The sequence below is a fragment of the Myxocyprinus asiaticus genome, chromosome 10, assembly GCF_019703515.2.
Source record: "Myxocyprinus asiaticus isolate MX2 ecotype Aquarium Trade chromosome 10, UBuf_Myxa_2, whole genome shotgun sequence".
NCBI classification, from domain to species: domain Eukaryota; kingdom Metazoa; phylum Chordata; class Actinopteri; order Cypriniformes; family Catostomidae; genus Myxocyprinus; species Myxocyprinus asiaticus.
In genome coordinates this window covers 42,224,566-42,238,966 of record NC_059353.1, presented here as the reverse complement: position 1 = coordinate 42,238,966, position 14,401 = coordinate 42,224,566, and the positions used below count along the sequence as shown (strand labels likewise).

Here is a 14,401-nt window from a genome sequence, read left to right as displayed (position 1 = left end):
GAAAAAATGACACAGACATTTTAGTTTAATCAATTATTGGCACTTATTAAACAATTGCTTAACCCCTACAGATCCACCTGGATCACCTCAAAACCCACGAGTCACAGATACCACAAAATCCTCTGTCTCTTTGGCCTGGAGTCCTCCAGATGAAGAGGGTGGTGCTAAGGTTACAGGCTATTTGATTGAGATGCAAAAGGTTGGTTCAGTAACCTGGATAAAGTGCAACACTACACCTTCACTGATCTGTGAATATACTTTAACAAAAATGCCACAAGGAGAGGAATTCAAATTCCGTGTCATGGCTTGCAATGCTGGTGGACCAGGTGAACCAGCTGAAGTACCAGGAGTTGTGACTATAACAGAGATGCTTGGTAAGTTGTCCTCAAAACCTTGTCACTATCTGCTTGCACTTTTTCACGTGTGGACATTTTTTTAAACATTGTCTATTTCAGATCCTCCAAGTTATGATCTTGAGGCAAAGTATAAAGACGTCCTTATAGTCAGATCTAGAGGAGTCATCAAACTTTCAGTGCCCATAAAAGGTAAACCTACTCCTAACTGCAAATGGACAAAGGATGGATCGGAGGTGACTAGCCATGCAATGATTGCTTCCACTGAAGACGTAACCGAGCTTATCATCAAAGAGGCTGAAAGATCTGATTCCGGTGTTTACCATCTCCATCTGGAAAACAAGTGTGGCAAAAAGATGGTGCCTATCAAGGTAAAGGTTATTGGCCGCCCATCTGCACCAGAGGGCCCTCTTGGATTTGATGATATACAAGCACATTCTGTCAGAGTTAGTTGGAAACCACCAAGAGATGATGGTGATTCTGAAATTATTGGCTACATTGTGGAAAGACGTGAAGTACCAAAAGCAGCCTGGTATACTGTTGACTCACGAGTGGTTGACACATCCCTTGTGGTTAAGGGACTCCAAGAAAATGTTGAATATCACTTCAAGGTGACGGCAGAGAACCAGTTTGGAATCAGCAACTCCCTTAAATCTGAGGAAACAATTGTACCAAAGACTCCAATTTGTAAGTGATTGTCAGTTTTCCCATTTTTAGAGATCACATGTAGAATTCAACATAAAACACTTTCCTTTCTTTTCTGTTTTTGAAATATTAGGTGTACCAGAGGCTCCGGGTACTCCACCAGAGATCATGGATGTTACAAAGAGTTCTGCTGCTTTGGCTTGGGCTAAACCCAAAGATGATGGTGGATCTCGCATTACTGGTTACTTCATTGAGTACAATGAAGTGTCATCTGATAAGTGGATTCGTCATGAGACAAAGATTACCTCAACAATGTACACCATCAGTGGGCTCAGTACCGATGCCGAGTATCAGTTCCGTGTTGTTGCTGTGAATGACATTGGAGAGAGTGAACCAGGACCTTCATCAGATTCAGTAATATGCAAAGATCCATTTGGTATGACTTCATTCTAAATTTGACTTTGATAATCTGTCCTCTGGTTATCAGTTACACTGATGCAAAATTGTTGCTTTGATATCAAAGAAAATAAAAATATCATTCCACTCTTTATTTATTTAGATAAACCAAGCCAGCCAGGAGAAATTGACACTGTGATTGTAACCAAAGACTACATCACAATTCGCTGGGAGGCTCCAGAGTGTGATGGTGGAAAACCAGTCCTTGGCTACTGGATTGAATACCGAAAATCTGGAGAGAGTGCTTGGAAGAAATGCAACAAGGAGCGCACAAAGGACAAACAGTACACTCAGGGTGGTCTACAAGAGGCAACTGAATATGAATTCAGGGTTTTTGCTGAAAATGAAACTGGAATCAGCAGACCACGCCGAACAGCAATTGGTATCAAAACTAAACTGGGTGGTAAGTACAGTTAGAAATAAGTTTTGTTAAGTGTATAATGATTTGTGAGTACAATGATTTTATCCAATGTTTATCCCAATGCATTCATTCTCATTAAACAGTTTTTGCCTAAAACCCAACCTTAAAGTTTCAATATAGCTGTCCCTGCTGCTTTTTTTTAGTTGGAACTAAACCAGGTCTCAGGAAAGAGATGGATGAAGTCACTGCCAAACTTGGACAGACTGCAACTCTCAAATGCCAGATTATTGGAAGGCCTGTTCCAGAAATTAAATGGTACAAGGGTGGAAAGGAAATCAAAGAAGGTTGCAAATATGCCGCAACTTCTGATGGCCGCAACCATACGCTGACCATTTCAACAGATCAACAGGAAGATGAGGGTCTGTATACATGCAAGGCTGTAAATGAAGCCGGTGAATGTGAGACCAGTGGAACACTGGTTCTTGAAGCAGCACCACAGTTCCCAGTGCCACTGAAAGACAAATACTTTGCAACATGTGGTAGCACAGTGCGCATTCATGCAGTTTATATAGGCCGTCCACAGCCTAAGATCATGTGGCTTTATGGAGCCAAAGCTCTGGAGCCTTCTGAGAATGTCATCATTGAAAATACTGAGCATTACACTCATTTGATTCTCAAGAATGTACAACGCAGAGTAAATGGAGGAAAATACAGAATCAGGATTAACAACCACTTTGGGTCTGCAGATACTGTAGCTCAAGTTGAAATCTTAGGTATATGCTTCATAATTTTCATCCTATTCCTTTAAAAAAAAAACTGGAGTTAGTATTTGAAAAGGTAACATTTTCCATTGTGTTTTCAGATAAACCTGCTTTGCCAGAAGGCCCTCTTGTTCTTGATGCTCTCTTGAAGAATTCTGTGATCATTAGTTGGAAACCACCTAAAGATGATGGAGGATCTATGATCACAAATTATATTGTAGAAAAGCGTGAAGACAAGGAGGGTGCAAAGTGGAAACTTGTATCATCATCCATCACAGGCACTTCATGCAGAATTCCTAACCTTGTTGAAAATGAGGGTTACTTCTTCCGTGTTTCAGCACAAAATCGTTATGGCAATAGTGAATCATTGGAGACTCCTTCTGCTATCCTTATCAAGAGTCAGCTAGGTAAGTAGTGAAAAAAACATGAGTTACGTAGTATACACACTTTGGAAAAACACTGTTATTCAAATGGTCATATTTATGTTTTACAGAGAGACCAGGGGCTCCATTTAAACCAGTCATTTCTGGACTGACCAAAAACTCTTGTGTTGTATCTTGGAAGCCACCTCTCAGTGATGGAGGCTCTAAAATTAAGAACTACTGTCTTGAAAAGCGAGATAAGAAGAAGGGTGAATGGGCTGCAGTTACAACAGATGAAATCCACCAGACTGTTTATTCTGTCAAGGGCCTAACAGAAGGTGTTGAGTATGAATTCCGTGTAAAATGCGAAAACCTTGGTGGAGAAAGTGACTACAGTGAAGAATCTGATCCTGTCATTCCAAAGACTGATATTGAAGTGCGTGCTCCTGCATTCAAGGAAGACCTCAGAAACATGAGTGTGAAATTAAAGAGCAATGCAACATTAGTCTGTAAGATAACAGGGCAGCCCAAGCCTGTAATAAAATGGTTTAAGCGTGGTAAGGAAATTCAGGCTGATGGCACCAAAATCAAGATCCAAGAATTCAAGGGAGGCTACCATCAGCTTGTTATTGCTGATTGTGATGCAGAAGACTCAACTGTATATCAGATCAGAGCAACAAACCAGGGTGGCTCTATTTCTGCTACAGTTTCTCTAGATGTAGAAGGTAAGCTTCCAAAATGTGTCTATGCAAATACTTTACAATGAATGTAATCCAATGTTCAGTGCAATACAATATTATTACTTTCTTTTTTTTCAGTTCCTGCTAAAATTCATCTACCCAAGAATCTGCAGGGTAAGGAGGCTATTCCTGCCCTTCGTGGTGAAGTGGTGAACATTAAGATTCCATTCAGTGGAAAACCAGATCCAGTTATCACTTGGCAGAAAGGACAAGACCTTATTGATAATAATGGACACTATCAAGTCATTGTCACAAGATCATTCACATCTCTCGTATTCTCAAATGGAGTTGAAAGGAATGATGCTGGTTTCTATATTGTGTGTGCCAAAAACAGATTTGGAATTGACCAGCAAACAGTTGAGCTTGATGTTGCAGATGTACCTGATCCACCACGTGGAATCAAAGCCAGTGATGTTTCAAGAGATTCTGTTGCACTCCACTGGGTAGCACCTGCCAATGATGGTGGCAGTAAAGTCACAAATTATATCATAGAAAAGTGTGCCACAACAGCAGAAAGGTGGATTCGTGTTGGCCAGTCTCGTGACACCCACTACACTGTTGTAAATCTCTTTGGCAAGACAAGTTACCAATTCCGTGTCATAGCTGAAAATAAATTTGGTCAGAGTGCACCATCTGAGGCAAGTGGACCTGTTGTGACAAAGGAAGATAAATCAAGAGTTCTAAACTATGATGAAGAAGTTGATGACATCAGACCTGTTTCTAAGAGCAAAGCTCCTCATTCAGAGGCTAAGAATATTTACAACAAGTACATGATTGCTGAAGAGCTTGGCCGTGGACAGTTTGGTATTGTTCACCGTTGTATTGAGACCAGCTCTGAGAAGACTTACATGGCCAAATTTGTCAAAGTAAGAGGTTCAGATCAGGCACTAGTAAAGAAAGAAATTGCAACATTGAATGTGGCACGCCACAAGAACTTCCTGCTACTGCATGAGTCATTTGAAAGCCCTGAAGAGCTAGTCATGATTTATGAGTTCATCTCTGGTGTGGACATATTTGAGCGTCTTGGTACAGCCAACTTTGAGCTCAATGAGCGTGAAATTGTTAGTTATATCAAACAAGTATGTGAAGCTCTTGAATTCCTTCACAGCACAAGTTATGGCCACTTTGATATCAGGCCTGAAAATATAGTGTACACCACAAGAAAGGGAACTAATGTCAGGATCATTGAGCTTGGACAAGCTAGACACCTTACACCAGGGGACCAAATGAAGATTCAGTACACAACAGCTGAGTTTGCAGCACCAGAAATCCATCAAAATGAGATGGTTAGCACTGTAACAGATATGTGGTCTGTCGGTGTACTTGTGTATGTACTTCTTAGTGGAATTAATCCATTCGCTGCTGAAACCAATCAGCAAATGATTGAGAATATTTACAATGCTGAGTACAGTTTTGATGATGAAGCCTTTAAAGAAGCAAGTGTAGAGGCACTAGACTTTGTGGACCGTCTACTTACCAAAGAACGTAAACATCGCATGACTGCTGCTGAGGCTTTGAATCATCCTTGGCTGACAATGAACACAGAACAGCTAAATGCCAGGTCTATCAAGATTACTCGTCATAAGAGATATTACCAAGCCATGGTGAAGAAAGAATGGAACACAGTTGTCTCATCTGCTCGTGTTGCCAGTGGTGGTGCTATAAGAAGTCAGCGAGGAGTAACAACCGCTAAAGTGAAAATTGCACCATTCGAACATGGTCCAGTTGCAGGACAAATTAAACACAGTGTTGCAGATGAAGGTGATGATATCAAGTTGATCTGCAACATTGAGAATTATGATAGCAGTACTGAAGTAACATGGTACTGTGGAGTAAGACAACTGGAAGAAAGTGCCAGATATGAAATTACATATGAAGATGGGCTTGCTACCATAACTATCAAGGGAATCACCAGAACAGATGACGGAACATACAGATGTAAAGTTGTCAATGAGTATGGTGAGGACAGTGCCTATGCTGAGCTATTTGTCAAAGGAGTAAGATCCTATCGTGAGTTCTTCACTTCACGTGTGGTCAAGAAAGTTAAACGCAGAGTAGACACTACAAGACTGCTCCAAAGACCTCCTGAATTTACATTGCCATTGTGCAACCGCACTGCTTACATCGGAGAGGATGTGCGCTTTGGTGTCACCATCACAGTGCATCCTGAACCTCGTGTAATGTGGTTAAAATCTGGTCAAAAGATTGTTCCAGGAGATGATGACAAGAAATACACATTTATCAGTGACAAGGGCCTGTATCAGTTAGTGATTCATAATCTTGACCCAGATGATGATGCAGAATACACTGTTGTGGCACGGAACAGATTTGGTGATGACAACTGCAAGGCACGTCTCAAAGTGGTCCCTCGTCCTGCTCCTGCTGATAATACCTTGAGGCCTATGTTCAAACGACTTCTCGCTAACTTGGAATGCAGAGAAGGCCAGAGTGTACGCTTTGAAATGCGAGTGTCAGGACATCCATCACTGAAATGGGAAAAAGATGGCATGCCTTTGGCATTCGGTCCACAAATTGAAATTGTCCATGAAGGGTTGGATTACTATGTCTTACATGTAAGAGATACACTCCCAGAAGATGCTGGCACATACAGAGTCATTGCAACTAATTCAGCTGGATCTGCAAGTTGCCAAGCTACACTCAAGGTTGAACGTGTGGCACACATAAAGAAGGACTTAGAGACAGAGGAAGAAAAGAAGAAACAAGATTATGATCAGCAAGAGATGGACAAGAAAGTAAGACTAACTCAGATTCTTGCTGGTGCAGATGTTACCCCACTTTCTCCAGTTGCACAGCAAGCACTAAGAGAAGCAGCAACTATGTTCAAGCCAGCAATCACTACCAAGAAAAGAAAGAGTGAAGCTGAGGAGGCCAAAGAAAAAGAAGAGAAAAAGAAGAGAGCAGAGGAGAAGAGGTTGAGAATGCCATATGTTGTTCCTCCACCTCGTGTCGTTGCTCCAACTGCTCTTGAGGAGGACATGGAAATCAAACACTTTGTGCCATTCTCTGATATGAAGTGGTACAAGAAACTCCGTGATCAATATGAGTTCCCAGAGCCAATGGAAAAGTTCCCTCAGAAAAGACTTAAACGGATCAGGCTGTCAAGGTGGGATCAGTTCTATGAAGTACCCCTGCCAAGAATTAAAGACCAATACAAGCCAAAATGGCATATTCCAACTGTTTCACAGGATGATCTTGAGACTGTAAGACCAGCAAGACATCGAACCCCTTCTCCAGAAATGGAAGCTTACTACAGAATCAGGAGACGCTCTCTTGGTGATTTTTCTGATGAGGAACTGCTTCTTCCTGTTGATGAATACCTATCAATGAAGAGAACAGAGGAAGAACGACTTAAACTTGAGGATGAACTTGTGTTAGGCTACTCTGCTTCCCCACCAAGTTTAAGCCCTGTTCGCTTTGAACTCTCTGCACTGCGTCATCCATCACCCAAGAGAGCTGCATATGATGAGGAGGAAGGAGAGGAAGTTCCAACATATGACTCATACCGTATTCCCTCTAAATATGAGGCTGGCCCAAGCTATATTGACTTGCGTCAGCGTCATGACAAGGCAACATACAGACCTCCTAGACAAAAGCAAAGGTTATATGAAGAAAAAGAGGACCAAGAACTACTTAGATCAGTAACTACCACCACTAGGTTAACTTCCTACACAAGCCAACTGCAGCACATGGAATTTGAGGAGAAAACAAAGGTCAAAAGAAAGGAGAAAACAAGAGTTTCTGTGCCAGTATTAACTGAGGGAGCAGCTGATTTGCCTACAACAGCATTTTCTCCTGGCTTTGTTAGAGTCACTCGTCCTAAGTCTGAGAAGCTTTCTTCAGCTGTGACTGAGAAAGAAGTGGAAAGTGTTAGAATCGTTTCCTCTGAAAAGACACGTCCACGTTCCCCCGGCCTTGATTTGACTGAGAAACCAGCATCTGCACCAGACTTGTCAACAAAAGTTGATTATTTGTCAAGGTATGAGGAAAGAAAGAAAGCATTGAAAACTGAGAAGAAGTTTGAAATTGTGACCCAACAGCCTTTCAGCCTTGACCATGTTCCCAGAGTGACTGTAAGAATGCGCTCTCACCGTGTGGCAATTGGTCAAAACACCAAGTTCACTTTGAATGTCCAGTCTAAGCCAGAAGCACAGATTAAATGGTACCACAATGGACAGCAGATTGAAGAAAGCAGGAAGTATCGTATGTTTAACATGAGTGGCGTTTTGTCTCTTCAAATCATTGATTGCCAGGAAGAGGACAGTGGCACCTACCGTGTCGTCTGCACAAATGCAAAGGGAGAGGCCTCTGACTATGCCACTCTGGAGGTTGCTGGAGGAGGGTTTTCTGCATATGCCTCACAGCGCAAAGATGAGGAGCCACCAACTCCCTTTGTCCCTGAGATGACAAAAACTGATGTTTATCATGTTTCATCCACAAAAGCAGCAATCACATCAGAAACAGATGTTGAAATATCTGAAACTAGAACAGAGACAATTAAGACGGTTGTTCAGGAGGAGCATGCAACATCTGAAATCAAACTTGAAGCTATGGAAGTGACAACAGTTGAGGAAGTTATCACTGAGGAAACATCTGAGACTAAACTTGAAGCTACAGAAAAGACAACAGTAGAGGAAGAAGTAGTTGAGAAAAAGAAGCCAAGTCTTCCAGCTACAATTCTGACTAAACCACTGTCACTCACAGTACCTGAGGGAGAAACAGTCAAATTCACATGTGATGTTGATGGTGAACCTGCACCAACTGTTACATGGATGCGAGAGGCACAAGTAATTGTGCTATCCCATCGTCACCATATTACCTCAACTGAATATAAATCTACCTTTGAGATTACCCAAGTTGAAATGTCAGATGGAGGTAATTACACTGTTGTGGTCCAGAATCCTGAAGGGAAACAGGAGGCACAGTTCAGTCTAACTGTTCGTAAACCAACACCTGTACAGAAAGTTGTTGCTTCACCTCCAAGAGTGAAGTCTCCAGAGTCTCCCCGTATAAAATCACCAATTGGAGTTAGGTCTCCACAGAGAATTAAATCTCCTGAACCAATCAGATCTCCACAAAGAGTTAAGTCCCCACCCACGGTAAAATCACCTACTCTACAGGAAAGAACATCCAAGCCAACCTTCTCAGCAGAACTGAAAGACATCTCATTTTCTTCAGATGCTATTATAAAGCTGACAGTGAAAGTTACTGGTGAGCCAAAACCAGCAATCTCCTGGAAGAAGGATGGAAAGGTAAGAAATAGATTACTTTATTTTCCTTTTATCAACACATATATAGAATGGATGGATTTATTAATGATTTCTAACACTTTTGAAAATCTTACAGAGCCTCTCCCAGGGTGGAAAATATGAAATCTTTGAAGAACATGGTTCAGCACATCTTGAAGTCTATGACTCTGATATCTCTGATAGTGGAGTATACACATGTACAGCCAAAAACAGTGCTGGATCTGTTACTACAAGCTGCACTGTTACTGTGCAAGGTATTATAAAGCCTTAATGAGTACTCATAATACATTAGCATTTGAGTAAAATAAAATAAAATAAATAAATAAAAAGTGTAATTTTGCACATACAATGGTTTTATAATAAAACAACTCTTTCTGCTAAACCAAAACCAACAGCAGTTGTCAAGGATACCAAAGCGGAGTTGACTGAAGAAATTGTGAAAAAGGAAATTGCCTATGAGGAAGTGCAGGCCTTTACAGAAATTAAAGCATCAAAAACCCAAATGACAATGAGTCAAGGTCAGATGGTCACACTACAAGCAAACATCCCTGGGGCCTCTGATGTGAAATGGATCCTAAATGGAGCCGAGCTATCAAATTCAGAGGACTACAGATACGGTGTGTCGGGCAACAATCACACTTTGACGATTAAAAGCATCAGGCATCATGACCAGGGAATTCTCACATGTGAGGCCAGAACTGAACATGGTGTGGTCAAGTGCCAGTTTGACACAACAGTCAAAGAAATGCATTCAGATGCTCCCAGCTTCCTTGTGCAACCTCGATCCCAGAATGTTAATGAGGGACAAAATGTCACATTCTCATGTGAAATCACCGGTGAACCATCTCTTGAAATTGAGTGGCTCAAGGATAATGCAGCTGTAAGTAGCTTGACAATGTATGGATCTATTTTGGTGACAAAAGAAGAAAATAAACACTATTTGTGCTTTCCTCATAGGAGTCTATTAAATTCCTTTAAATTTCCTTTAATCTTAATAGATATCTCTTACATCAAATATGAAGTTGAGCCGCTGTAAGAACGTGTACAAACTTGAGGTTCTCAATGCTACCATTGAAGACAGTGGGAAATACACCATAACAGCAAAAAACAAATTTGGACAATGCTCTGCAACAGCATCGCTGAATGTCCTTGGTAAGTTTTCGATCTTTTCCTAACAATAAACTAACACTATTGTTGCAGTAAGTTTTCTAAGTTTCTCTACTATGAAAATCCTTTTCCTATGCATTACATAAAAGGCATGATTAAACTGAGCACAGATGTTTAGAATGTATCTAATTAAACCTCTGATTTTAAAAAACACACACTAATTCCCAGTGCTCACCAGTCAAACTAACAAAATCTTCTACAAATGCAACTGTTCTCTTATTGGCACTTAGTTTTTGGCTTGGTTTGGCTTGATATGTATAGTAACAACGCATTGAATACAACTAAAAATGTATTTACAATTGATATAGTGATACATTATAAATATTCAGAGATTTAAATATTTTTTAGTCCTGTAATCACATAGTTAATATAGTTTGGTACATTTAATGTATATGTAACAAAATATAAAAAAGCTAACACTATATTAAGAAGATAATCAAAAGTCAAAATAATCAAAAGCCTATATTTTATGATTAACCTTAACACAGTGAACTCCTTAAAGGTACAATCTGCAAGTGGTGTAACTAAAGAGCTATTTGTATTAGTAATACCAATGCTACCAAAAATGTTCCAATGTAATTTGCCAAAAACCAAGAAACAGAAAAGTTTCACCATTTTAATTGGCTACTGTACCTTTTTATGAAAGTTACTTCAATGACCTGGTCATTATTTACTGTACTCTCACAGCTTTGGTTGAGGAACCTGCCAAAATGATTATTGTGGAGAAAAGCTCTGATGCTACCAGCATGCAGGGCAGCTATTCTGGCAAGCATGTGGTATCAAAAATGCAAGAGACATCCTTCAGCAGCTCCAGCATGGCTGAAGTTAAATTTGAGAGCATGTCATCATCTAGCATGACCTCCATGACTTCTGAAACAATGATAGCTATGAGCTCCAGCAGTATGATGGCAATGTCCAGTCACTCGCAGGCGCATGTTGAAGGGTCATCCATCAGAGCTGTTTCTTATGGCCGTAAAGGTGAGATGGAAAATCTGTGCATCATTGTACTTTGTACTGTGCAATCTGTACACTTATAGTGCAACAACACTATCAGCAGAGCTATAACACCATTAATCATAGAGTTGATTAGTTTCTTTTCTTAATTTAAACAGGTGCACCACCAAAGATTGAAGTTGCCCCTGAAGACATTAGTATTGAGCCTGGGAAGGTCCTGACTGTAGCCTGTGCTTTCACTGGAGACCCAACTCCTTGCATAGAATGGTCACGTTCAGGAATTACATTGCCCAGCAAGGAGGAGAGTGGAAGGTTCCAGATTGAGACATCTCAAGATCTCACCACTCTTGTTATTAGTGGCGTGAAAGAGACTGATGCTGGTGCATACACCTTAAAACTTTCTAACGAGCTTGGATCTGATACTGCTATTGTCAATGTCAGCATTCGATCTATGTAAAAAATAATTATATATATATATATATATATATATATATATATATATATATATATATATATATTTATAATAGTAATACTACCCTCATCCCATTTCCCTCATTCAATAACTTTTTATTTATAGAATGAGAAAACAAATAATCTGTTCTTGATATAGACCTGAATTTCTGTTCTTGTAAATATGAACAATGTTTATACCAAACTTGACATAAATTTATGCCAAACTAGACTAACGTCTAAAGTTGATAAAAAATGTGCCATATTGGAAAATTATGACCAGAAGTTCTGCACCATTTTGTGACATGTACATAATGTATATAGCAGAATTTACCGGTTATGGAAATGTATGCATTGTTATTTATGACAAAATTATACTGAACAAATTTATGGAACTAAATGTTTAACAGGAGAAAGTTTCACATGAAACGAATACCCAGTATAACCTGAAACGAAACAAAACTATGTGCCTCAACAATAAGTTGAAGTCTTAAGATTGCCTTAACAGGTAGAGAGGCTCCCTGTTGATGTTTTACTAAAATCAGAGAGACAAAGTTATGCACTGTGCATTTGTGCGTGCAATAATGCAATACACAAGAATTTATGACGAACATAAGACCTTGAGTGCTGTTTGCATTACCCTCATGTAAGCAGGACGACTAGGCCTTGCATTCAGACTGATGAAGTCATACCACCATGTTAATGACATGCTCAATGTGTTAGCGGCCTACACAATGAGCTAATGATATTGTTTGTGCACAGTTTCTTTTAAAGGACTTCTTGATTTTTGATTTTATGAATGTAACATCACCTGGCCATTAACTGTAAAATCATTTCAAGAGCTTCTTTGCAGAGGCTGTGCCGACTCTTGGAGGATTGCTAAGTTATATTTTGTGTGTTTGTGTGTGTTAGCATTAGAATATTACTTTGTCAGTAGTCAGGGTATGCATCAAGCAATGAACCACAGAGACTTCATGTGCTGTGCAAAGAGAAAAAATACATTAATGTAATACCCTGCACATTGATTTATTAGAACTAATTTATGTAGTATTACCTATATATTCAGCCTCCTAGAGTTTTTATGAATTTTTGATTTAATAAAGCATGTTTTCAGCACCATAACATTTGGTTGTTTTTATTTTGTCAATGAATTCTCTTTGGTTTCATTTTTCATATATGAAACACGTTAAGAGAACTCAGTCAGGAAATTACATCTGCATGGTAGTATGGTTACATATAAGTCCAGCCTGATTTTTTAATTAAAGTACAGTAGTAGTGAATGTGCTCTGTAAAATAAAATTATTTCATCTGATTTCAGTGAAACTACAGGTGCATCTCAATAAATTAGAATGTCGTGGAAAAGTTCATTTATTTCAGTAATTCAACTCAAATTGTGAAACTCGTGTATTAAATAAATTCAGTGCACACAGACTGAAGTAGTTTAAGTCTTTGGTTCTTTTAATTGTGATGATTTTGGCTCACATTTAACAAAAACCCACCAATTCACTATCTCAAAAAATTTGAATATTGTGACATGCCAATCAGCTAATCAACTCAAAACACCTGCAAAGGTTTCCTGAGCCTTCAAATGGTCTCTCAGTTTGGTTCACTAGGCTACACAATCATGGGGAAGACTGCTGATCTGACAGTTGTCCAGAAGACAATCATTGACACCCTTCACAAGGAGGGTAAGCCACAAACATTCATTGCCAAAGAAGCTGGCTGTTCACAGAGTGCTGTATCCAAGCATGTTAACAGAAAGTTGAGTGGAAGGAAAAAGTGTGGAAGAAAAAGATGCACAACCAACCAAGAGAACCGCAGCCTTATGATTGTCAAGCAAAATCGATTCAAGAATTTGGGTGAACTTCACAAGGAATGGACTGAGGCTGGGGTCAAGGCATCAAGAGCCACCACACACAGACATGTCAAGGAATTTGGCTACAGTTGTCGTATTCCTCTTGTTAAGCCACTCCTGAACCACAGACAACGTCAGATGTGTCTTACCTGGGCTAAGGAGAAGAAGAACTGGACTGTTGCCCAGTGTTCCAAAGTCCTCTTTTCAGATGAGAGCAAGTTTTGTATTGCATTTGGAAACCAAGGTCCTAGAGTCTGGAGGAAGGGTGGAGAAGCTCATAGCCCAAGTTGCTTGAAGTCCAGTGTTAAGTTTCCACAGTCTGTGATGATTTGTGGTGCAATGTCATCTGCTGGTGTTGGTCCATTGTGTTTTTTGAAAACCAAAGTCACTGCACCCGTTTACCAAGAAATTTTGGAGCACTTCATGCTTCCTTCTGCTGACCAGCTTTTTAAAGATGCTGATTTCATTTTCCAGCAGGATTTGGCACCTGCCCACACTGCCAAAAGCACCAAAAGTTGGTTAAATGACCATGGTGTTGGTGTGCTTGACTGGCCAGCAAACTCTCCAGACCTGAACCCCATAGAGAATCTATGGGGTATTGTCAAGAGGTAAATGAGAAACAAGAGACCAAAAAATGAGCTGAAGGCCACTGTCAAAGAAACCTGGGCTTCCATACCACCTCAGCAGTGCCACAAACTGATCACCTCCATGCCACGCCGAATTGAGGCAGTAATTAAAACAAAAGGAGCCCCTACCAAGTATTGAGTACATATACAGTAAATGAACATACTTTCCAGAAGGCCAACAATTCACTAAAAATGTTTTTTTTATTGGTCTTATGATGTATTCTAATTTTTTGAGATAGTGAATTGGTGGGTTTTTGTTAAATGTGAGCCAAAATCATCACAATTAAAAGAACCAAAGACTTAAACTACTTCAGTCTGTGTGCATTGAATTTATTTAATACGAGTTTCACAATTTGAGTTGAATTACTGAAATAGTGAACTTTTCCATGACATTCTAATTTATT

At 39.8% G+C, this 14,401-nt stretch overlaps 1 protein-coding gene across 1 annotated transcript in view; it reads left to right on the top strand.

The window, feature by feature from the left end:
• ttn.1 (titin, tandem duplicate 1) overlaps positions 1-12,638 on the top strand; it is a 157,021-nt gene extending 144,383 nt beyond the window's left edge. Inside the window, 13 exon segments of the mRNA XM_051709103.1 lie at positions 72-374; positions 456-1,040; positions 1,132-1,434; positions 1,558-1,857; positions 2,019-2,588; positions 2,678-2,983; positions 3,070-3,663; positions 3,757-8,948; positions 9,043-9,199; positions 9,329-9,825; positions 9,944-10,097; positions 10,800-11,090; positions 11,225-12,638. Coding sequence (XP_051565063.1) covers positions 72-374; positions 456-1,040; positions 1,132-1,434; positions 1,558-1,857; positions 2,019-2,588; positions 2,678-2,983; positions 3,070-3,663; positions 3,757-8,948; positions 9,043-9,199; positions 9,329-9,825; positions 9,944-10,097; positions 10,800-11,090; positions 11,225-11,523 — 9,551 coding nt within the window. The 3' untranslated portion in view covers positions 11,524-12,638.
• Positions 12,639-14,401: the final 1,763 nt, after the last annotated feature.